Source organism: Myotis brandtii, unplaced genomic scaffold (assembly GCF_000412655.1).
Source record: "Myotis brandtii unplaced genomic scaffold, ASM41265v1 scaffold84, whole genome shotgun sequence".
NCBI lineage: Eukaryota > Metazoa > Chordata > Mammalia > Chiroptera > Vespertilionidae > Myotis > Myotis brandtii.
In genome coordinates, this window is record NW_005371410.1 from 3,004,674 (window position 1) to 3,029,505 (window position 24,832).

At 45.6% G+C, this 24,832-nt stretch overlaps 1 protein-coding gene and 1 pseudogene across 1 annotated transcript; one reads left to right on the forward strand and one right to left on the reverse strand.

Annotated features, from left to right (window-relative positions):
- Window positions 1-1,850: 1,850 nt before the first annotated feature.
- SLC1A4 (solute carrier family 1 (glutamate/neutral amino acid transporter), member 4) lies at window positions 1,851-24,826 on the reverse strand. The gene is made up of 8 exons (XM_014532085.1): window positions 24,497-24,826; window positions 13,410-13,452; window positions 11,196-11,258; window positions 9,172-9,338; window positions 6,363-6,596; window positions 4,862-5,056; window positions 4,430-4,564; window positions 1,851-3,020 (listed from the first exon to the last, which is right to left on the reverse strand). The coding sequence occupies exons 1-8, from the start codon at window positions 24,781-24,783 to the stop codon at window positions 2,783-2,785; spliced, it is 1,362 nt and encodes a 453-aa protein (XP_014387571.1). The 5' UTR covers window positions 24,784-24,826; the 3' UTR covers window positions 1,851-2,782.
- LOC102249408 lies at window positions 14,403-19,493 on the forward strand (annotated as a pseudogene).
- Window positions 24,827-24,832: the final 6 nt, after the last annotated feature.

Here is a 24,832-nt window from a genome sequence, read left to right on the forward strand (position 1 = left end):
TGAGCTTGTAGGATAATCTCATTATGAGAGGTTTCTAACTCCCTAATTGTGCTGGAATGTGGTGTCACTTAAAACGGGATTATACATAAAAGAATGGGCTGGGTGTGGTGGTGATGATGGTAGAGGCTCGGGCCACTGCCTGATGCAGGGACTTTCTGAGTAATTCAGGCCCGTTGACCTAGTTGTCCTAACAAAACTTAACTTTATGGAGGTAGGTGGCAAAACTGCTCGCTTTTCGCAAGAGCCCTGCTAGTGTTGAATGGGAGATGCCCAGAAGCAGCTGGCTTTGCCCACCTGAGCGGGCCTACCTGCCTCAGGGGTCCTGCTGGCCAAGAGCTAGAAAATAAGTCACCCCAGTCACCCACAGGTCCTTGCCTAGTAAGAGCTCCATCGGTATATGCCAGTTCAAAACACAAGAAAGGAAGAAAGGAACGCAGATCCTCGTAGAAACACTGTATTCATTGTTGAAGACTGCTATGTTTAAGGCAAATGTCACACATACAAAACAGAGATGAACGGTACCGGAACAGTATTTACGACGAGTTACAAGAGAATCGTGGGGGAGACATCTTCAGACAATGAGAAAGTGGGACTTTTCCCAGCCAGGTCACTCCTGGTCTGATTGCTCTTGTGCACGGAGAAACAGACAGAAAAACAGCACCTACTCCCTCCCAGGGGAGGGGGTGATCACCATCGGGAAGAACCCTGCTTCAGGCCGCGCACTCTCTACTGCATTTCCAGGTACAGCATAGACAATGTGCAGTTACTGGGTCTCACTGCGCAGCTCTAATGTCCTTGTTTTGTGAAATTCACCATTAGAAACAGGAAAATCAGGATGCCAAAGCCATTCAACTTGCAGTTAGGTCACCTCTATCCAAACTCAAACGTGCTTGGATTGGAGCTCAAACAATATATATATACACACACACACATACATATGTGTGTGCACATACAGCCATAAATCTGTGGAAGAGGGAAAGACGAAATATGCTAAAGCCTTAGAAGCAGTGAATGTCCATTTGCAGTTTGTAATCAATGTGATTGTCTCCCCCTCTGAAAACAGAAGGGTATCAGCAAGCTCTAGCCAGGGGGTAAAGGTTTTGAGACACCTCAGCTCAGTTCCTGGTCACTCCAGGCTTCACACGAAAGGGGCGTGGCTTCGCTGGTTTAAAGATTTCGGGGAGCTGGGTCAGCTCTGTGCCTCATGGCTCCTCCCCACCCCTTTTGCTTAGGCTCAGGCCTCTGATTTTATAACAGAGGAGTTTGACCGTCTCTGTCCCATCCACCCATACTGATCGCAATGGAACACACATCACAAAGGTATTTTTCCCTTCTGCAGGGCCTGGGTGACAGCGAAACCACAGCAACAGGGAAAACAAGGGAATGGCTGAGGGTGAACATTTGGGAGCTTTGATGGCCTGCTGATGGGGTGGCAGAAACGGGGCCTGGGCCTGGGAGTCACAGGGAAGCCGGTACCTGGAAATGCAATGACAGGGGAGATGGCTAGTTCATGAAATCTTGGAGGACCTAGGAGAGGCTGCCTCTGATGCTGTGGAGGAAGTACACAGAGAACGAGCGGCGTGAGGAAGTGGCTAATGCACAGAGAGCAAAGCCCCACTCAGAAAAGTTGTCTTCACCAGGAGACCAAGGGCTTTGGAGAGAGGTATCACTTAGGTAAAAAAAATAAAAATAAAAATATCTCTGGCCGTTTTGGCTCAGTGGTAAGAATGTCAGCCCGTAGACCGAAAGGGCCCGGGTTTGATTCCGGTCAAGGGCACCTCAGTTGCAGGCTTGATCCCTGGCCCTGGTTGGGGTGCGTGTGGGAGGCAACCAATTGATGTGTCTCTGTCTCTCCCCCTCCCTTCCACTTTCTCTAAAAAATTAGTGGGGTGGGGGGGGGAGGGGGATAGACCCTCAGGAGGATTCACAACAAAAAATAGTAGATTGAGAAACCAACCAGGGTCCTGCAGCAGAGTGGATGGCGAGGAAGCTATAGTGTTGTGAGAGGCCTAGGTCACGAAGCTGCAAACTTCCCCAGGGCTGGGAGGAGAATGGGAACCTGTGTGTGTGTGTGTGTGCATCCTGTCGTGGTTAAGATGCTTCCCTTTCCCCTGCAGGCTGCATTCCTGCTCCTTTCTTTGATCTCAGCACTTACAGTTTACTCAATGCCTCTGACCAGAGAAGCCAGCAGCCCTACCACCATCTGGAGTATTTCTAACTTGACAATGTGCAGCACCGCCAGTCCACCAACAACCCTTGAACCAGAAGCCAGCTGTACCTAATTGTAAGCACAAACTCTAACACCCGGAGTCCCAGCTCAGCGAATTCCATTCAAGGCGAAGAATTTGGGAATTTTCCAATCACTAAGGCTCGCAAGGCAATGTGACAGAAGACTGCAAACCCCCTAAATTTGCCTGGAAAGCACCCACCACAGTGACTGGGTGCAGTGAAGGGCACATCTGCATGTTCCCAAGCTTTGACCGAGCCTGTTGTTCCCCCCAGCCTGGCAGCTCGATGGCGTGTTTCAGACGGACCCTGGTGCGCGCACATGGTTGCATCTAGACGGGGATCAAGCTGAATGTCAGTGTCCTAGTCCCCAGGAAGCAGTTCTGGCTGGGAAGCCCACTGCCTGTGCTGAGAAGTGATCCTCAAACCGGTGATTGGGCCAACGCATTGCCCGGAGGCTAAAGTCGGTGAGGGCGGTGGGCGGTGCCCGGTGTCCGGTGGCTGGACTGACAGGGTGGGCAGGACCGATGGCAGGCAAGCTGGAAGCCCAGCCCCATCACAGAACCGACTCCTTGGATTCCAGTTCCACGGCGCTGGCAGCAGGGCCGCCCGCGGGGTTCTGGTGTGTCACCAGCGGTGACGTCTCCTCCTCTGACTTGCAGTTGGGGATGGCTTCCACTTTCACCTCGCTCAGTTCCTGCGCCCCTTTCTTCATCGCCTTCTGATTCAGGTGGTGGAGAATGCCGGCGCCCAGGGCGTCCCCCTCCACATTCACCACGGTGGTGGTCCGGTCCCTGGTGGGAAAGGAAAGGTAGGCGGTCCAGCCAATGCCACCGGCAGCAGCCACCTGGGGGCAGCCCCGTCACAGGCCAAGGCCACGGGGAAGCTGTGACCCTCCGGGGCCCCTGCTCTTTCCCAGAGTGCATGCTCCTAAGGGCATAAGGCTTCACTTTACTCTAGGTGGACTTCCTTGTAATTTTTTTTTCTGATAAAAGTAATAGATACTCATTGTAGAAAACTTGGGGGGGGGGGCGGGGGGAAGATAAGTATAAAGTAGAAAACAACAGTCACCCACACTTGACAACTCTGAGTGAGCCAGCACTGCCATCTTGATCGTTTCCTTCCAGTCTCTTTCTATGCATGTATTTTGGGTGTAACAGACGCCATCATCTAAGTTACATAGAGCCGAGATGTAGGATAGTGTAGATATGGTTTTGTGTCCAGTTGTTCTCCTACTCATTTCAACACTGCATCTCTGCTGAATGTCAGTCTCCAGATGCACTCCGTGGCCGTGGCAACACCCCCTCACAGAGAATAGCACTGGCCTTTCCAGAAGCCTGTCTTCCCCTGGATTAGCCCGATAACCGTCCTCCCTCCCTGGAGCTCAGAGGAAGTTCCACGGGCCTGGAACTCTCCCATGCGCTGCGCATCTGCGAACTCAATCTCCACCACAATTCTGGTGCAGGTTCTATTATTATTCTCATTTCACAGGTGAGCAAACAGTCCTGTCACACAGCTAGTAATGGCAAAGCTGGGATTTGAACCCAGGTCCCTGGACTCTAAGGCTCATTTTCTTATCCACATGCTCTGCTGTCCAACACTAGTACTTCAGCTAACCTTCCCTATAAAATAGGTATCGCCCCTACCTGAAAAAGGTATCACGCAACTCAAGAAATCAACATTCAGAAACTGTTCTGTGTCTACAGGAGCTCTGCTGATGGCCGTCCGAATCACACCTCCTTCCTACACCTCCTCCCCTGAGCCCAAGGCATTCCCATTAACCGGGTTCATCTTCCCTTTCCTCACAGAAATCACTCTCTGGGCATTTCTGGACAAGGACTATCATTCCCAAAGGCTCACTGCACCCATGGCTATGACTCCTACGGAACCAACACCTTCCACAGATTTTAGTGCCCTCCCCCCTCTCCCCCCCTCCCTCGGGGCCTGCGACCCATGCTTTCCCGGATTCTCTAAGCAAGTTCTCAGTAATAATATTTCATGGTCATTCATGAGCCTCTGACTCATGTTGTTAACTTTTCCTAGCTCTAAGTTTTGTCTTGCCAGCTCAACTGTGGGCTCTTTCACAAGGCAGGGAGCACGTTTGAAGTTTCTCCACACGCCTCAGGTCCAGGGGAGTGCCAAGCCCCTAGGGAGCTCAATACAGACTTTCCTTTGTTCAATGCCCTTAGGACTTGCTACTTACACAATCCAGTCCACAGCCAGGATCAGAGAGAGATCACGAGTGGGCAGCCCAATGGCCTCCAGGATAATGGCGATGGTGAGGACCCCTCCGGCCGGCACGCCTGCCGCTCCAACACTGGACGCCGTGGCTGTCACTCTAGGGATGGCACAGCAGGGTCACCATGAACACAGAGCATGGAGGGGGCACAGAGAAATGCAGAACGTGGCAGCCATGGCGTGGCAACGGAAAACCACGTGACCCTAGATTCCGCCCGATGAGCCCGCGAGAGACAATGCACTCTCTCCAAGTAATGGATTCACACTGTGCTCATTTCATAAATGAGACGCCGTGTCCTGGCCAGATTGGTACTTAGCAGGATTTTTCAAAGGAAAACACAAGAAATCCCTCAGGTTCTGACCCAGGCCTAGAGTTAGGAGGGAGGAATGAACTCACAGAATCGTGAAGATCTGCCCTGCCTTCAGCTCGATGTTGTTGAGCTGGGCGATGAACACGGTGGCCACGCACTGGAAGATGGCCGCGCCGTCCATGTTCACGGTGGCCCCGATGGGGAGAATGAACCTGCTGATCCGCTTGTCTACACCGTTGTTTTCTTCGATACACTTCATCATGGAGGGAAGGGTTGCTGAGCTGGAAATGGAGAAACAACCGACCCTGAGAACAGTGCTTCCAAGGGCAACAGACCGCTCGGCTCAGGCCCTGGACCTGAACCAAGAGCACCACCCTCGTTTCTGGCTTTCTCCCCCGGAATACAAGGAAAATCACAACGGCTTCAAAGTTTCTGTCACAACGTGGGTTTTTGTCAACTTCCGAAGCATTCAGAACCCGACTCACATTGACCTGCTGTGTTACTTACCTGGATGCACCTGTTCCAAATTTCTCAAGAACCACACTTGACCTTGTGGTACAAACGGTTCTCAAGAGAACAAAGAACTGTTGACTCCATATGTGCACCTCCTCTCTTGACCCCCCTCCCCAAAAAAAAGTACAAGGCAAAAAACCATGATTTCTTTTTTTCTTTTAGGCCAAGAAGCAGAAATCCCAAAAAAAAGTACAAGGCAAAAAACCATGATGATTTCTTTTTTTCTTTTAGGCCAAGAAGCAGAAATGGCTCTGAACATTTGGAAAGAGTAACTGTTCACAGATAACTGGATAAATGAAACCTGTTCTCTCCAGCGGCCTCCGAGGAGGGTGGCTGGCGCAGCTGAGGAGCAGGTTTGTTTCTGTCTAAGCCAGAGAACCTCGCCTCCCTAATCCTTTGTACCAACACTACCTGGTCATATGACTAGCCCTTCAGGATGGGAGGAAGCATGCGGTAGAGAGGCAAAAGCTAAGCAGGAGAGTGAAACAACGTGCTGCCACCCTTGGAAAGTTTTCTTTAATGTATTTAGAAAGCCCCCCACTTTTTTTTGAAAGATTTCTGATAACGACAGGTACATCTTTTATGCTAGATTAGATAATCCTAGAGAGCTGAGCAGGCACCCCTCACCATGATGCCTTGGTCTTATTTTCTAGTCATGCATCCAGAGGGAGAGCTGGACAGGTAACATTCTAGCAACTTCCCTGCAATGCATTTTGAGTTAAGTGGCTGCTTTCTTTTACTCAGGCAAAGGACTTACTAACTAGGGTGAGGACCCACAGCTCCTATGGTCTCAATAACGATCAGGTTGACTGTCAAGGAGCCAGAAGAAGAAGAAACAAGGCAATTCCTCATTTTGCAAACCCAGAAATCCATTTCCCTAAGAGCTGTGGGGCTGATAACACAACATGTGATTTGGAAAACATGATTCTGTATCTTAACTAGTATCTTAACGTATTTCATTCTTTGAAAACTCTAAATTGGTTTTAAGATGCCAGCTGTGCATCTACCATTGGGCTCACCTGGTTTCATATCAACACAGCTCAGAGCCATCAAGGGCTCCCGAAACCCACTCACCTGGAGCAGGTGGCAAATGCTGTCGCAAATGGTGTGAGGAGGCCCAGGAGGAACTTGAATGGGTTTTTTCGTGTGAAAACAAAGTAAATAAGCGGCAGAACAATTCCTCCATGAATAAAATGGCCCAACATAGATGTAAAGATATATTTCCCAAGGCTGGTCACCAGCACAACAATGTCCTTCATTTCCACAATCTTGCTTCCAACCAGGAACATGATGCCCACTGGTACATACCTAGGACATGAGCACAAGGTACTTGTCAGTAAGAGTGATGTGATGTAGGGCCTGGGAGACGCAGGCCCTTCCCCACTCAACACAGGGACTTTCAACTAGGCGGCCTTCATCTCCCCCTAGGAGGATTCTGAGAATGAAAGGGATGGGCCCATTTTACAGGCTGTGGAACTGAGTAAAATTGACATGATACATCTCCATGGGTAACGGAGTCAGGATCAGAACCCAGGCTTCTTTCCCCTTGGATATGATGTTCTTAACAGTTGGATGTCACCAACCACAGGGACTCCCAAGTGGAAAGGCAAGGAACTGCTCGAGATCAAAGCCTCTGGGAATGCAGTTTGACTTTCGGCTTTGCTCAGGCTTGTTCTGAAAACTTAGAAACACAAAAGACTAGTACCTATTTCATAGAACTGAGGCGAAGCTGGGATTTTTGTGAGGCTTAAAATTCTTTGTGATTTGGAAAACATGATTCCGTGGGAGAAAGTCATTAACAATGACCCTCTGGGAACACTCCCGGAGCGTGAAGATATTTTTTAATGGCAGGACGAGAGGAAGGAAGGGAAGGAGCAAACCAGGGGAGCTGCAAAGAACTAAAGTCAGTTGTTTTGAATTTATCTAAATTGAGGAAGAATTTTATAACCATTGGCTTTTTTTGATAAATTTTATTTATTTTTAAAAGATTTCCAAAAATTGATTTTTAGACAGAGAGGGAGAGGGAGAGAAACATCGATGTAAGAACCAAACATCAATTGGCTGCCTCCTACATGCCCCCTACTGGAGATCGAGCCTGCAACCTGGGCATGTGCCCTGACTGGAATCAAACCTGTGACCTTTCAGGTCTACAGAGTTAGAAGTCAGTTCAGTTCCCTTCTTCAGGTGGAGAGAGGGGCAGCGGTTGGAGGGGACAAGAGCGACCTCTGAAAGTGCTGGCAAGTTCTGTTTCTTGATCTGGATGAGTGTTTGCTTTGTGATAGTGATAATTCATTAAGTGATAATTCATTAAGTTGTGCACATGTTTTAAGTACTTTTCCATAAGTAATACTTCATTAGGGAAAAAAAGTGAAGGCTGGGGGCAGGACCTGGCAGGAGATCTACCTCTGTGTAGTGGTTACTAGTCACTATCAGTGATGATGTCTTTTCTTTTAATCCAAATTTTGGGAAGATTTTAGACAAAATAAACAACAGAAAACAAACAAACAAAAAAACCCAGGAAAGGAACTGACCTGTGATGACAACACTTTTTCCTTCCTGGAACTATTTCTCTCCCCAGAACAACAGTCATACGAACAAAGTGTCATGTTTGCAATGATAAGAGTCAGCCTCTGGAATGTTGGTTGAGCAAGAAAATTTGGTTGAGCAAAAGAAACACCACCAGTGGGGGCTTTGGACTTGGCCTCCCACCCAATTCCAAACTTTCCTACCAAATTCCAGGCTTCTCTCCTGGAATTTGGTCAGTTCAGGTGCCACCTCAATGCCATTGAGAGAGAGAAGTTCTGGGATATTTAAGGATTGACAGTTAGGAAAATGCTTTGTGCATGAAAGGATAAACTAGTTTCCTGACAATGAATGGATAGACGCTAAAATCCACAGAAATCTGGCTTGAGTGAAACAGCAGGATGAAGCTGACGAGTGATGGCCACTGGAATTAGTATAATTTCTGAGGGATCAGGTCAAAATTTTACCTTTTAGCCAAAAATCAATCTAATAATTTTGTATTAAACAATTACACTTTCATCGATACTACCTACAGAACATTTAGGTTAAAAAAAAAAAAGACTATTCCAAGTTTACATATGCATGAATCTGTCCTCCATGTAGTGAAATACGATAGTAAAGGGCCCCTCTGAAGCTTTAGGTCTATCAGTTTAAGATAAATAAGCCTTATTTCACAGAGCAGATAGCAAACTTATGGAATTCATTGCTCCACAAGATGATATGGGCATCACATATAATATGGGATGATGGTGTGAACCCATAAGTAGATCACTGATGATCTATATATATATATAAAAGCCTAAGCGACTGTCCGATCGTTTGACTGGTAGCTATGATGCACACTGACCACCAGGGGGCAGATGCTCAATGCAGGAGCTGCTGAGCTGCGGTGACTTGGCAGCTGCGGTTCTAGGGTGACGCACCCTAGAGGAACCAGAGAGGAGGGAGCCTGATTCCGGGGTGCATCACCTGAGAACCGCCCTCTCATAATCAGGGACCCCTCGGGGGATGTTGGAGAGCTGATTTCGGCCCGATCCCTGCAGGCCATGCTGAGGGACCACACTGGTGCATGAATCCATGCCCCGGGCCTCTAGTAGAACCATAAGGGGTCACTGTGGGTGCTGAAGAAGTAACTGTTAACTATGGTACATGCCTGATTCTCTGAGGTCCTGGACAGGAGGGGAAACTGCCTCCACCTCTATCACACCAGGACCCACCTGGGGGTGCATCAACCACATACAGAGCCCTGGGCCAGGTGGTGACCCAGAGGTGACCTAGAACAGCAGAGTCACGTTCTTTTCTGGATGGAGGAGAGATAAGAGGGAGGGTTGGCAGCAGTGGGGAGGGCAGCAAGACTCACCACATAATCCACGACACCAGCACCATCGTCGCCTCGTTGAAGGCATTGAAGAAACGGATGAGCTCTTCTCCTTCCGAGCCTAGTTTCTTTAGGGCCACTCCTAACACGAGGGCAAAAAGGACCAATCCCAGAATGTTCATCCCTTCGATCTCGGTGCCAAATGGGATCTGCAGGATCAGAGTGGACACAGGGTCCAAGTTTACAACATATGATTGTAAAGATGCATTTGCTTTGTGTCTCCACCAGGCTGAAACACTATATATACCCAGAATGAGAAAAGGTTTGTATTTTCTTTAACCTTAAGTGATTTTGCAAATCAAGGGGTAGGAAAGTCAAGGGGGAGATGGAGTGTAAGGATACAGAAAGTCAACGAAAATTTCACCTAGTTGCTAACTCTAAAAGCTGTTCAAAGACGGCATGGATTGAAGCAGAAAGCAGTGAGTTCCCTGTTACTGGATATATTCAGGTAGAGGTTGGACAAACAATCACTTCAAAGGGTTGCTTTTAAAAGAAGAGCTTGTTGCTGAAAAGTTCCTTCAGATCAAGAATTGATGCCTATACCTTCACCTCCTAAATGTCAATAATTCTTTTTGCTGCTAGGCTGTTAGGATGGCCTCTGAGCTGACGAAAGTCCCGAGATTTTTCAGGATTGACATGGATCTCTTCAGGATATTTGTTCCTAAATCACTGACTTTAAATGTATAGGTAAAATGCACTCTTTATTTTCCAGTAATGCTGAATCTCACGGCTGCAAGTATATGTTAGGCAGGCATTTTACTCCATCAAACACATTATGAAATTCTGAACAGGAAACATGCCGGTCAGCATGGTAAAAAGCACAAAGAGCATTTTTACCAGAGTTCTAGTCTGACTTCTAGTCCCAGCTCTGGTATTAAATAACTTCTCTGAGCCTCAGGTTCTTCATCTGCAAGATGACGTGAATTGGATTTAATTCGTAGCTTTCAACTTTCTTTCTTAAGTGGAACTTTTTCTTCAATCACAGAAAGGCGGGTAGTACTCGGAGCCCCTCAGCCCTGAGGAGGTATATGTGTGGAAAAAGACAAAGTACCCCTTTCTTCCCAGACAGTTCTGGGGCTGGACTGAATAATCTTTGAGGTCCCTTGTCCCTTCCTGCTCAGTGTCTGCGAAACAATAGGTACTCAAAAATATATGCATGAATGAATAATGGCTAGAATAAGTTAAGCCCCTAGGACAAGTTCTATGTGTAGGGGTAGGGTAAATCACCTATTAATGATATTTCAGGATAGCAGAAGGGTGTTATAAAATACTAGAGGCCTGGTGCATGAATTCGTTCACCGGTAGGGTCCCATGTCCTGGCCAGCGATCATTGGGGCCGATGGGGGCCGGCTGGCCGGGGAGGGACTGTGGGAGATTGGCTGGCTGGGGAGGGACCGCAGGAGGGCTCCAGGGTGTGTCCAGCTCGTCTTGCCCAGTCCCGATCGACCAGACCCCAGCAGCAAGCTAACCTACTTGTTGGAGCGTCTGCCCCCTGGTGGTGGTAGGGTCCCATGTCCTGGCCGGCGATCATTGGGGCCGATGGGGGCCGGCTGGCCGGGGAGGGACTGTGGGAGATTGGCTGGCTGGGGAGGGACCGCAGGAGGGCTCCAGGGTGTGTCCAGCTCGTCTTGCCCAGTCCCGATCGACCAGACCCCAGCAGCAAGCTAACCTACTTGTTGGAGCGTCTGCCCCCTGGTGGTCTACCAATTGGTCAGACACTTAGCATATTAGGCTTTTATATATATAGATATTTTAGGAGAGGGGACGTTAGTTCCAATTCGATGAAGTAGATCCACTAAAGATTGCAAAGCTACAGACATTAGACTTTGGCCATGTTGGTAAATAACCAAAGAAACAAACCAAGACCATGTGCTTTGAACAGCCCACCCAAACCCCAAAGTTTTTAGCCCTGCTTGGGAAAAGATGCATTGTGTGGGCTCCTGCAATTAAGAAGCATTCTTTACTTTATAAGTATTCATCACAAGTGATATTACAAAGAGCTTTACCTTTTCAAGGGTTATGTTTCCATTGCTCATGTCGTGGGGGACCATTTTATAATCAGTTGCATACTGTGAGAGAAAGAAAAATCACTATCAGTGCACAGGGGAAGATGGGACTGAATAGCTGAGCCTCTTGCTAGTCTGTCATTATTCACCTTGAGTGTTGGGGGCATTGCTCCATTGGTTGGCCTGACCTTAAGACCAAGGCAGCATGTACTTCAAGAGGCCTCTGGGTTAGATAGGGAACAAGGGAGAATGTCCTTATGCCCTTGGACAATGGTTGGTAGTTCTGCCCAATTGCATGCTGAGAGCTTGATATTTCAAACACCCGAGAGTTCACAGCATTTAGAGAACCTTGGTATTGATTCCATAATGCCCAAGTTCACTTTTCAATGTGTCCATTTATATGTATTCATTTATTTATTTATTTTTTATTCTATTTTTTTATACTTACAGTATTTTGTATTCATTTATTTATGCTCCACTTGGTTCCAGAATTTGTTTGAACATGAGTGCTTTTCAGAATCTATTTCTAATGGGCCTGAGCCGCCACTTTGCAAAGCAAAGGATGTCAGGTGAGCTGGTGTTTCCTGGCTGAGTCTTCTGGGAGACCCACTTCTCTAAAGTGAAACACTAGCTTTTGGCCATGTTGGCCATGTAGGCCATGTCTCCAGCTTTGGCCTACAGCAGACTGCACATATTTCTGCACAGGTGTCTCCCAGTGGCAGCAGGCACGATCAAGTGGAATCTGTTATGGAACACCCTTCCTGGCCTGTTCTGAGGACAGCTGGCTTCTGCACTGTCAAGAGCAGCGCGTTAGGAGGCCCGGACCCGGAGGCCTGCTCTGTGCCCGCCTTTGAGGAGCTCTGGTCTCTCTCAGCTTTGACTGATCGAGCTTTCACACACGCTGAGGTATTCAGTGGTCCTGTGATCAGGATGGCAGGAAAAACAACACTCACCCCACATGTGACAGGCACTGAAACCCCATATGCCTTTTCTTTTTCTCCTACCTCATGTTGTATACAGAAGCCACAGCTGTGCTTATATGCAGATTTGTTTTGTGTTTTTTAAAGAGAGAGGCTATAATTAGAAAGAGAAAAGTCTTTGCTTATTAAGGGCAATCAGGTTAGTCCATCTAATCTAGACCTTTATATTTCTTCTCTGTGTAAAGCATGGCCACGGGGATGTTACTTAGAGTATTGCTAAAATTAGGGAAAAACTGAAAACAAGCTGAATGTCCATCAATAAGAGACCGATGGAGTAAAATCATGGTATAGTCATACAGTGGAATACAACCAGTAACATGTGCAGGGGGGTTATTTACTGATGTGAGAAAATCTTCACAATATACGGCTTTGAGAAAGAGTTTAGAGTGGACAAAAAAGTTTAGAGTTTACAAAAAAGTGGAAGAAAATAAAATAATCATCCATATTCACCACCTAGAGCTACCCATGAACATTTTGATATACATCCTTCAGATCTGTTTTTCTCTATGCATGCCCACATGTTTAAAAAATAATCATACTAAATATGTTGTATGGCCGGTAGCTCAGTTGGTTAGAGCATCATCCTGATACTACACCAAGGTTGTGGGTTTGATTCCAGGTCAGGGCACATACAAGAATCAACCAATGAATGCATAAATAAGTGGAACAACAAACTGAAGTTTCTCTCTCTCTCCCTCCCTCTAAAACCAATAAATTAAAAATAAAATTATAAAAACCAACTGAGCTACCGGCCATACAACATATTTAGTATGATTATTTTTTAAACATGTGGGCATGCATAGGAGAAAAACAATCTGAAGGATGTATATCAAAATGTTCATGGGTAGCTCTAGGTGGTGAATATGGATGATTATTTTATTTTCTTCCACTTTTTTGTACTTTACTTTTACTCTTTTTGCAATGAGCATATACTTCCTTTATAACCCGAAAAAAGATAACATTATACTTGAAAAATATTCTAAAATATTTAAGAGAGCCCCAAAATGTGATCTGAGGGTATTTCTCAGGTGATATGAAAAGATGTTGGAACCAGTGGGATATTTTAGAAAAACGTTGAGTTTTGCTTTGTTTGTTTTATTCCAGGGGCCCATCTATAAAACTTAGACCAATATTACCAAGTTTTGTTAACACCTTACCTAATTCTATAGCAATATTTTATACAACCTCCACCCCCATCAAAGGTTCATAGTTTTAACAAAGCATCAAACCTTACCGTTTTAAAAGTTGCAACCACAAGATTTGAGGGAAACAGGTTTCTGTTGGAAAAGGAAGCATTTCATCAGTATTCTTAAAATTCAGCGAAGTATGTGCTTTAAGATTGCCCATTCCTGACAGCCTCACATACAGTATTCCTCCTCTCTCCACCTCCAGCAATTACTATGGTCTTCTGCTTGTCCAAACACCCACCTATGCCTCGGCTGCTGGGCCACCATAGAAACTTGAGTGCCCCAATTTTTATTTCCTCTCCTCTGGGGTACTATTTGATATTTATGCTCAACCAAACCAGAGGAACTGCATCCCTTTCCTTTCCCCAAGAGGGTAAGCCCTGTTGCAGAGGTTTTCAATGGGGAGTGGTGCTGCTCCACAGTGAAATCCACGGGAGTGTTTTTATTGTGGCAATAATTGGAGGGCATTCCTGGAATTGGGAGAGTGTGTGGGAAAGTGCCGGGTGCCAGCCATTCACTCTGCTAAGTACAGCAAAGTCCTGTACACTAAATGGTCCCAAGGCCCTCACCCTCATGCCTTCCAATATCCTATACCTGCAGATGAAACCTTATAATTACCTGAGCCTAAACTAACCCCCAAACAAGGCAGTTTTTGCCTAATTTGAATCTATTCTGAATTTTCTAGGAGTGCAACTATTGTATAAAATGTGGGATAATTATTCTTTTGTTTTGTTCAGAATGGTTCCAAGAATTGTTCATCTTTCTGGAAAAATCACATTGCCCAAGGCAAATGGTAAGATCTGAGTCCTTAACTGCACACATGGTATCAAGTTTCAGGCTGTATTTATAGCTGTGTCATTAACAGTGAATCTAAATTCAGAAGCAAGCACTTCATTTTTGAGCATTTACATATTAAAAACCATTATTTTTTATTATAAATTACTCTTTTTACTTTTATATTACAGTTAAGTCCTATCAATGTTTTGAATAATGCAAATAGGTAAATTCTGTTTATGAATTTCTTTTCAAGATGAAGGATATAAAATATTGTTACAAAAGCAGGGCAATAGAGCTGAGCTAAGCTGTGTTTTGAAACCAAAGTCTATTTGTGCAAACAGTTTTACTGAGGGCCTCCTTTGGGTCAGGCTGTTGCAAGATTCTGTTCTTAATATGTGAGAAAATCCCACTGACAGTCCATCTGTTCTACCCACTTCCTATAAGAATAAGTCTAGGAGCGTAAACAACTCTGGATCATCCTCACAGTATGAGCCAAATTTACGCACTAATTTTTACATCTGTGGTTGAGTTGTTTACCTAACACTGGAATCTCCAGGCAACTATTTGCAATGTGTTTGGTTTCAGAGGAGGCCGGTCTGACTGCAACCCACCTCTGCAAACAGGTGGTCCCTGGAAGCCACACCTTTGTGTAATACCTTCTCCTTGAGTGTGGGTGGGGGCCTATGACTTTCTTTTACCCAAAAGAATAGAGTAAAGGTGATGGATGCCACCTTCGTGATTTGGTTACATAAAATTGTGGCTCCCAACGTGCGAGAAGACTCTCTTGACTGCCTTCTGGGCTTGCATGTTTGATGAAACAAGCTGCCATGTTGGACAGGCCCATCTGGCAAGAAACTGAGGGTGGCCTCTGGCCACCAGCCGACTAGGAGCTGAGGCTCCCAGACTGAACTTCAAGGACCCAAATTCTGCCAACAGCTGTGTGACCTCAGAAGCGAACACTTCCCCAGTCAAGCCTTCGGAGGAGGCCTTAGCTGTGGCCAACACCTGATTGCAGCTCTGGAAGGGACTGGCGCAGAAGACTCAGCTAAGCCATGCCAGGATTCTTACCCCACGGATACGGTGAGATAACGCATGTGTGTGATCTTAAGCTGCTAAATTGTGGGCAACTTATTAATTTGTGCATTAGATAACTCGTGTGCTAGCCAACAGGGTTAATAAGACAGAAAATTTCATGACACCAAAGTTGGCTTCCACAAGACAACCAGTATGTAGAGACTGCAACACAGCATTTTCCAAATCTACTTGTCTGTGAAACCAGAATTGCTTTGAACATATTTAGAGAATACCAGCTCGTACACACCTGCATTTAAGCAGACAAAATGTGATCATCAGTTAAATTAACCATTACGAAATGGTGATCAGAAATTTGAGTTCTATCACAAGCATATTTACTTAAAAAAAAAAAAGGTAGAAAAGACTAGCAATGTGTACTATTTCTTAGTGTATAGATGAATAGCAACTTACATTTGCCTGTTATTTCCATTACCAAGCACCTTTCTTACATATTTCAAACTTATGGGGTAGGTTTGGTATCTCATTTCTATATGCTATACTACTTAGAAGCAGAAGTCGGTCCTGTGGCAAGAATTTCCTATTCTACCCTCACCGCATGACAACCCTCAATAGTTCCAGGACTGAGCTGGCCACTAGGTTCTCTCCCTAAGAGAGCAAGGAAGTTAAGAATGAGCTGGGTTAGAAGCTCTCCATCAATCTCTATGGGGAACAACTTCTGCTGGATGTACATTGCATTCTTAAGGATTAGCAGTTTCCTCAATTGGTACAAGTACAGCCTCCCGACAGCCTTGAAATACACTCTCTTCCAAAGAGCACATGCTATTTGTTTAAACCTTGCTAGTTAACCTGCCTGGTCTTCTTAGCATGAGCAATAACCCAATACTGTCTCACCCACATAGACCATGACCCTCACCCAGAACTTCTAGACCAAACAGCCACTGACACACCGACCTGTTTTCATTCAGTCTACAGTATCTAGTCTACAAAATCCAATGGGAACAGAGAGGTACAGACAATACTAGAGGCAAAACAACAACTCCTGCCCCCCCCCCCCCAAAAAAATCAATTTCCTTAGAAGAAAACAATATGTTCTTGCAGTTTCTTACAAAGTTAAACATACACTTACCATATGACCCAGCAATTCCATTTCTGGATATTTACAAGAGAAATGAAAATATGTCTGCAAAAAGGGCCTGTATGGTTAATAACAGGGGTCCTCAAACTACGGCCTGCGGACCACATGCAAATACAAATATTGTATTTGTTCCCGTTTTGTTTTTTTACTTCAAAATAAGATATGTGCAGTGTGCATAGGAATTTGTTCATAGTTTTTTTTTTAAACTATAGTCCGGCCCTCCAACCGTCTGAGGGACAGTGAACTGGCCCCCTGTTTAAAAAGTTTGAGGACCCCTGGTTAATAATCTTAAACATAATAGCCCCAAACCCAAATGTTCACCAACAGATGAATGTACTGATTATGATAAACCTGCACAATGAAATCCTACCTGGCAATAAAAAGAAACCAACTACTAATATATGCAACTGGGTAATCTCAACAACATTGTGCTGGGCAAACATAGCCAGACAAAGAAAAGCACATGCTGAATGGTTCTATTATTATGAAACTCTAGTAAAAGCAAAACTAATCTGCAGTGACAGAAAGCATAACTTTCTCCGGCCAGGGGCGGAGAGTGGGCATTGCTGAGAAGGGTCATGGGTGGCAGAAATGTTCAGTGTCTGGACTGTGGTGATGGTTAAGGGAGTTCTCTATTGGTAAAAACTCACTGAAATGCACACTTAAAAGAGGTGTGTTTCATTGTATGTAAATCAGTCAAAATGCTTTAAAAGTTAAAAAAAAACAACAACAACAACATATAGTGCTAACTGCAAAGGGGATTTTACAACCAAAAAAATTTACATTCAATGGAATGACTGAACTTTCTTCAACAACATGTAGTGCTAACTGCAAAGGGGATTTTACAATCAAAAAAAATTTACATTCAATGGAATGACTGAACTTTCTTTAGATTATACAGCTCAGGTTTTTTTTTCATGCACCCACACAATCCTATTCCTTTCCCTTGGTCCCTCTGGTTGCCACAGACCAAGAAGAGGAGCAGCAGGCCCCTCCTGCCCATACCAAGGGGCAAAGAGCTGAGGCTGTGGTTTAGTCAAGCAAAGTATCTGACAGACTGTGTCTTTGCTATTGTATCTAAAAAGTCATTGCCATACTCGAAGCCACCGACGTTCTTTCCTGTGCTATCTCCTGGGAGTTTTACAGTTTTGCATTTTACATTTAGGTCTGTGATCCATTTCGAGTTAATTTTTGTGAAGGGTGCTGGGTCTGTGTCCAGATTCATTTTTTTGCATGTGGATGTCCAGCTGTTCTGGCACCATCTGTTGAAAAGATAATCTTTGTGCCATTGTATCACCTTTACTCCTTTGTGAAAGATCAGTTGACCATATTTATGAGAGTCTATCTCTGGCTTTCTATTCTGTTCCATTGATCTATTTGCCTATTCTTTTACCAAAATCACAGTCGTGATTACAGTAGCTTTATCACTGTAAAGTCTTAGGGTCGGGAAGTGTCAGTTCTACAAGTTTGTTATGTCTGCACTCTTCTCACCCCCTCTCCTTTCAAATACATATGCTGTTGTGAGCTCGGGATTTTTTTTATTTCTGAGCTCTCCTGTATTCAAGGTGCTCACCATCCAAGCAGTTTTGCTTCCCAGAGCTCTGTCTTAGGCATTTTCCTTCAACTCCTCACATTCACACAATAACTTTGCGGGCTTTTAAAATAAGGAGTTGGAAGGAATTTTAGCAGTGACCAAGTTCAACCCTCCTCTCCGCTCCCCCATACTGTTAGCACATGGTGACACCACAGCTCTGAGACCAGCACTGTCCAATAGAACTTTCTATATTTGTGCTAATATGGTAGTCATGTGGCTATTGAGCACTTGAAATATGGCTAGTACTACTGAGGATCTGAATTTTAAATTTTGTTTACATTGAAAATTTAAATGACATATTTGAATTTAACTAGCCTCTTGAGGCTAGTGTCTATCAGATTGGACAGTGCAGGTCTGGAGTACAGAGATCAGAGTCTGGAAATCAGAGGCCAATGCTCACTGCTGCACCGCACTCAGCCTCACTGGCTGTTTGGGTGCTTCTAACTACTGAGATCTTCATCTTGTTTAAATTCTCAAATATTTCCTCTTTCTGTTATTTGATCCTGAGAAATTTACTTGAATTACATAAGACCAGATACACATTAGACCAAAGTTTCTCAAACATCAGTAGTCCATGAAATCAAATGTATGGGCTCTCACCAGCATTTTATGAAAGATGTAAAACATGAGATAGAATGGAAAAAACCAGCACGTATCACATTTACAATGCTGTTTTATGAAACAGGTACTTCAGGGTGTGGTCGGGGTGCATATGTATGGATGCCATAATCTTTTTTTTAAATAATTTTTAAAAAAATATATTTTATTGATTTTTTACAGAGAGGAAGGGAGAGGGATAGAGAGTTAGAAACATCGATCAGCTGCCTCCTGCACACTCCCCACTGGGGATGTGCCTGCAACCAAGGTACATGCCCTTGACCAGAATCGAACCTGGGACCCTTCAATCCGCAGTCCGATGCTCTATCCACTGAGCCAAACCGGTTAGGGCTGGATGCCATAATCTTAAATGTATTTCTTCCTTGTCACTCCCCAGTCATCTCAGTGGCTGCTTTTGATTGGGGGCTGTCCTGCACCTAAGGCAGGAAGATGGTGGCTGCAAAGAAGACAAAAATGTTGCTGGAATCGATCACCTCTAGGATCCACCTTGTTATGGAAAGTGGAAAGTGGATGCTGGGGGACAAGCAAATTCTGAAGGTGATCGGAGAAGGCAAAGCGAAACTGATCATCTTTGCCAGCACCTGTCCAGCCTTGGAAATCTGAAATAGCGTACAATGCCATGTTGGCCCAGACTGGTGCCCATCACTATAGTGGCAACAATACTGAACTGGGCACAGCATGTGGAAAATTCTACAGAGTATGCACACTGGCTGTCAGCGATCCAGGTGATTCTGACATCATTAGAAACAAGCTAGGACAGACTGGTGAAAAGTAAATCATGCAAAATTTTTCTTTAATAAAACTAGCCAGAATATATATTGGTTAAAAATATATATTTCTTATAGTGGGTCGAAATTAAAAACATTTGCAAAAATGCCAAGACCATACTACTAAATCCAGAGACACAAATCAGACCAAATTGGGTTAGAATGAACAGGCATGCCTTTCCAGAGCTATGGGAATCTCTAGAGACATTACTTAGAAAAACTGGTATGAGCCAAAGTTGATCTGGTGACGGTAGAACTTTAGTTAGCGGTACTGTTCAGACTCATGCAGCTCACAGGATGCAAAACTTCAGTGTTCCTTCTTTACTCTTCTGATCCTATTGTCAAGGGTGGTATGCATTTCCCTGTTCTATATGAGAAGAATGTAAAACAATTTACTTTTGCTTGGGTGTATTTTTTGTTCCAGAGTATTCCCTTCAAGTTACAAAATTCTTTCCCTATTTATGAAAATTTCAAAGGCTCCTTAGAACAGGATATGGCTCACGCTATATACAGCTGATACTTATTACCCCTGGTGTTTATTGTTAGAGCCCGTTAACAGGATGTGCTCCTTCTGATCCTGGTACCCGTCCCCCCACCCCCACCCCGAAAAGGCTGGGAGCAGAGGAAGGGCTTCGGTGATGGGCTCACACTATTGTGACAGTGGGGGGTGGGGGAGTAATCCACCCTCTTTGTAAGGCCCACATCCAGTTTTAAATTCCAGCTGGAAAGGTTAATGCCGGGCCTCTGCGGTGGGAGACATTTTAGGAAATAAGGCTAAGAACAACATTCATTCTCTGTATCTAGTAGCCTGAGAGGCTAGAATACACTAGAATATTAGCACGACACTCAAATATTTATCCTCATAACAAGTCTAGGTAGTAGATACTATTGTTTGCCTTATTTTACAGATAAGGAAACTGAGGCACCAAGAGGCTACATGACTTGTCCACACAGCTAGTAAGTGGTGGAGCTGGATTCAAACGCAGGGAATTGACATCAGTGTCTGCTCTCAATCACTACCCACACTGTCTCTCTGGGCGCATGTTCTTTTCAGTACTTGAACTAGTCGGGTAGTCTCCTGAGTAGAAGGAATGGTGTCAAGTTAAAACCTTTTTTTTAATTACAAGCTCCTATTTTAGTGAGTAGTTTGGCTGAGAAACCTCCATGGATTTGGATCCTTGTTAGATTTGCTAAGAGTCTTCATCTTGCCAATAGAGATACGTAGGCATAGATCAAACAACCTGCATGGCCAACATTTAAAAGAAAGTATGCACTATTCACTCTCTTGACTGTGACCTAGGGGCTAATATTAGATCGCAGTCCCCAATAGCTTTCTTTGCATCTTTGCACCTACTGAGAAATGTGTTCTTTGCAGCTTGAGAGGCATCCTATTCACACTAGTCCTTGAGGGAGGAAATTAAGTCCCTCATGCCTCCCTTGGTGAAGGGAAAGACTCATAGCACAGTCCATTGCTGATAAAATGAGCACAAGAAAAAACATAACTCCTAGAATAAAGGGCAACTGGCAAAATCTCAGTGGTGCTTACCAGGCACACGGAGCGCCTGCTATACTTCCGCAAAAGACAAGGCCCAGGGCGGTTCTTCTGCCAGAGCACACAGAGCCTCAGCCCAGGAGCTGTCCTACCTGCCTCCTTTGCAGATAAGTCTTTGGTTTCCCATTTGAAAACTACAAAGTTTAGCATCCAGATGAAGGTTGAGAAGCCAGCTGCCTCAGTGCTTTCCATCTACAGCTGAGGTCAATTTTGGAGGCCGTAACAGGTAATGCAGGGAGAAAAGAAACTGGAACGTCACGGAGCACATGTGAGGATTTCTGCCCCATTTCAGAAATCTGTGTTTAGTTTTGACTTTTCTCCATTTTCCAAATTTCCCATAGTGTTGATTCTATTAGTCCAAAACAGTCCGTCACTGCTCACTTCTTTTTCTCCAGGCTCCACGTGGTTCCCAATATACCTAAAGACTACGTTAGCTGCAAGGCACCTTGAGTTCCCTCAAACATTCTCTCCTCCCCACCCCTCGCCTCTGCCAGCCCCCCCATTTACTCTCATTTACTTCAAACTGTAAAAACAGGGCCATCCCCATTCGTTGTGTAAACCCCAATCGCTCTGTAATATGGCTCCATTTATAACAAGAGCAAACATACATTGGGCCAGACATAACTCATTTAATCCTCAAAGCAATCCTGTAAGGTAGGTACTATCATGATCCCAATTAGGAAAATGAGGAAGCCAGGGCACAGGTAATTACGGGCATGCCCTAGGACTCCGAAATAGGTATTGTTAGGGCCTACAAATTTCCACCATGACTGGGTTCCTGATAAGCTAATTCTGTGTCTTTGGTGCCAAAATCATTTCGTGTTGGATGAAACGTCGTGGGTCACACCCAGCTTGGAGGGTCCTGTATTGTGCCGGGACCTCAGGCATAAAAGCTGCAGCCTGCTCAGGAAGGGACTGTCTGGGACTCTGCCACCTGACAGCTACTATCCACTGTCCTTTCTCAGCTCTCAAAGGGCTTGCTCCTAGTGCAGGCACCTCACACCCACTCCCGTCGCCTTTGTTATTTCTAATCCATTGTGTGAGAGGAAATCAAACCACTTGGTTATGGCATTCTGAATTTTCTCAAAGGCATAATGAGAATCGATTGGTTTCATTTCTTTTTGACTTGTACTTACAGCTTCAAAAATCAAATTAGAAATTGTGGCAGAGAGACCCCGTGGGATTTGGGGCCACTCCCCGACCAGGAAAGGCCATGGACTTTAGCAAAGCCTGCACTGCATGAAGTCACCAAAGACCTTTCCCACTCCTTCCAGGTGTTTTCAGTTGTGGGCAGTGACCAGGTGAGGGCCTGCTGCATGACTCAGGTGTTTACTGGCAGATTCTCATTTCATTCACGTGCCCACAGGCAGGAAGGACTGCGCCCCGCCTTTGCCAAGGAACATGCCCAGAGTCACTTAAAATGGACATCTGTACGGATTCCTTAAAGGAAGCAATTTTAAAACTTTTACCCAGAGTCTTCCCAGACCCAGGAAGTATTTCCACGTGGCTCAGGACTGTTTCCTCTCACAAGCTGCTCACGGTGAAAGCCACGTCTGAGCAGCTGCACACGTGCTTTCCTTCACCGACGCCGAAGGGGCTCATCTCCTCCTTTTAGAGGAAGTGGCCATCTGCCTCCACCCCGTCAAACCTTTACCTGGTTCCTCTTTTGACCCAGAGCAAACATTTCTGAGACTGTGGGACTAGACTGGCAGCGTGGTTTCATTACTATGGCATGTTGACTTGAGGGAAGGGAGGGTGGGGAAAGAGAGCCCTGAACTGTGGAGTCCAGAGTCCCCTGGTTCTTATAATCCCTCTTTTGATCAACTATTCCATGACCTTGAGCAAATCACTTAATCTCTCTGTAGCTCAATTTCCTCAGTTTATCCGTGAGCTGCTGGATCAAATGAGGTTGGCTGTTGGACGCATTATGAAACACTACCTATCCCCAACAAGCCACGACAAAGGTTCTTTTAGTCATTCCCTGTATCTGCAATCCCAAGTCACTGAAAAGTCTGCACCTACACTGACCGTTATGCCATGATACTGGGTCACCATTCACTTCAGAAGCAGGAGGTAAGGGGCTTGGATCTAAAACTAGGTAGCCACGATCAGAAAATAAGAGATCTCTTCTGGGGCTGGTGGTAATAAGGTACCCCTCAGATCACCCCCACCCCCTGTTTTTGGCCACTGCCCCTCTCTTGGAGATGAGAATGCTACTGAGCCTCCAATGGGGGTACAACTCCCTCCCTGGACCACTGATCCTTGCAAAAAAGAATCCTTTCACCCCAATATCCGCTTTCTCTCCTGGGACAGATGACAGATACACTGAAGAGCCAAAGGCACTCTCAACCTCATTAGACTGTTTTCAACACCAAAGTGAGTTCCCAAACTTTAAGGATTTCTCAAGACTCCAAATATCAAGCTGCCAGACACTAAGCAAAGGCTGTGATGCCATCAAAGTCCTAATAGGCTACCTCTACCTGCCTTTTAGGTAAGAAATTTTGGTATGAACTTTCTGGTCCGCCTCATCAGAGATTTTTATTTTTCAATGTAATGCCTTGGACTTTTTTTTTTTTTTTTGGTTGTCACTGCTGTAGTTTCAAATGAACACTCTGTCTGTTCAGTGGCAGACCGTTGTCACATTTTCCAGAGGGAGAAATGGGAACAGCAGGAAGCCCTGTCACTTTGCCCAGGGTTTGCTGTTTTTTCACAGCCTTAGCAATGAGGAACTTTGCCTCAGTGACTTAAGACTAAACAGACCTCTCCAAGGCTCCCAATCGGAAACCTGGAGCAGGAGCCAGCTGAGCTCCTCACTCAGCTGCATTTGGCCAGGTCAGTAAATGCCTCCAGGCTGCAATTTTCCGTCTGAGAACTCTGAGCTAATGGAGAAAGCAGGAGAGGCTGACTTGGGTAAACCAGAGAAACTACCCTAGTCTCAGGGTTTGAAAGGCAACTTGTAAGCGTCACAGAAAGTGACTCTTTCCCTCTGCTCTAGAACTCACATCTTCCCACAAATAAAGCCCCTTGAAACTCACAATACTGTACAGTGGTCCTGACTATGGGTTGGAGGGCAATCTGTTCCAAGCCCCCAGGAGAGGCTAGTCTGGGCAACGGGCCCCACACAACTAAGCCCAGCCTTGTTATCCTTGGGTCTTCTGACCAACTCTTCAAAAAATTGCCAGCTTCCTCCCAGCCAAAGGGCTGAAGCAGAGAAGGCTATAGATTATAGGCCAGGATGGCTCAACAGGCAAAATTTAACCAATGCGCCCGGAAGCTTTCGGGGACTTTGTTGGAGAAAATAGGGTGAAGCTATCCAGGAGTGGTTAGAACATAGCCAGAGAGCGTAAGAAGTCAAGTACAGGTGAGGCTGCTGCCTCTGTCCTAATGCACACTCACACTTAATGGTAGGACTGGCTCTTGCTAAAAAAAAAAAAATGTGGCCCTGCTCCTTCAGACTGTCCCGTGCATCGAGACTGATGTTTGAAAGGGTGGTCAGCATGCAAAGCTCCAGACATTACTTTGATATTTAAAAATATTAGCAACCAATTAAGAATGAACTCTTTGGGAGTATATGAAGGTGTGTGTTTATGAATGAACTGGAATGTACTGAAGAGCTGGCGTCTCCATGGAGGGGAGAGGGGGAGGATTGTCGTTACCTGGCCAGGTCGAGGAAGGAATCCACTGTCTCTTTGCGGACCGGAGGGGAGCCCGAATCCTCCAGCCCAAGGTCGCTGGACTTAAGGGTCTCCGCGCCAGACCCAGGCTTGATGATGAACGCCAAAGCGACGGCGAGCGCAGAGGCACCCAGAGTGGTGAGGCCGAAGTAGGCGATGGCGATGCCGCCCAGGCGCCCAAGAGAGCTGGCGTCCAGAGAGGCGGCGCCCGACACCAGACTGCAGACCACCAGCGGCAGGATGATCATGCGCAGCATGCGGAGCAGCATCTCCCCGGGGAAGGCCAGATAGGTGACCTGCGTGCGGCTAAGCCCCAGT

What these genes read in the sequence shown, in the direction of transcription:
- SLC1A4 (XM_014532085.1), bottom strand. Translation starts at nt 24,783, where the DNA reads ATGCTGCTCCGCATGCTGCGCATGATCATCCTGCCGCTGGTGGTCTGC. An exon ending in TGGTTGCAACTTTTAAAACG is followed by an intron (nt 11,259 to 13,409) that starts GTAAGGTTTGAT and finishes TTTCTCTCACAG; the next exon opens with TATGCAACTGATTATAAAAT. An exon ending in CTGGTGTCGTGGATTATGTG is followed by an intron (nt 6,597 to 9,171) that starts GTGAGTCTTGCT and finishes CTCATGTCCTAG; the next exon opens with GTATGTACCAGTGGGCATCA.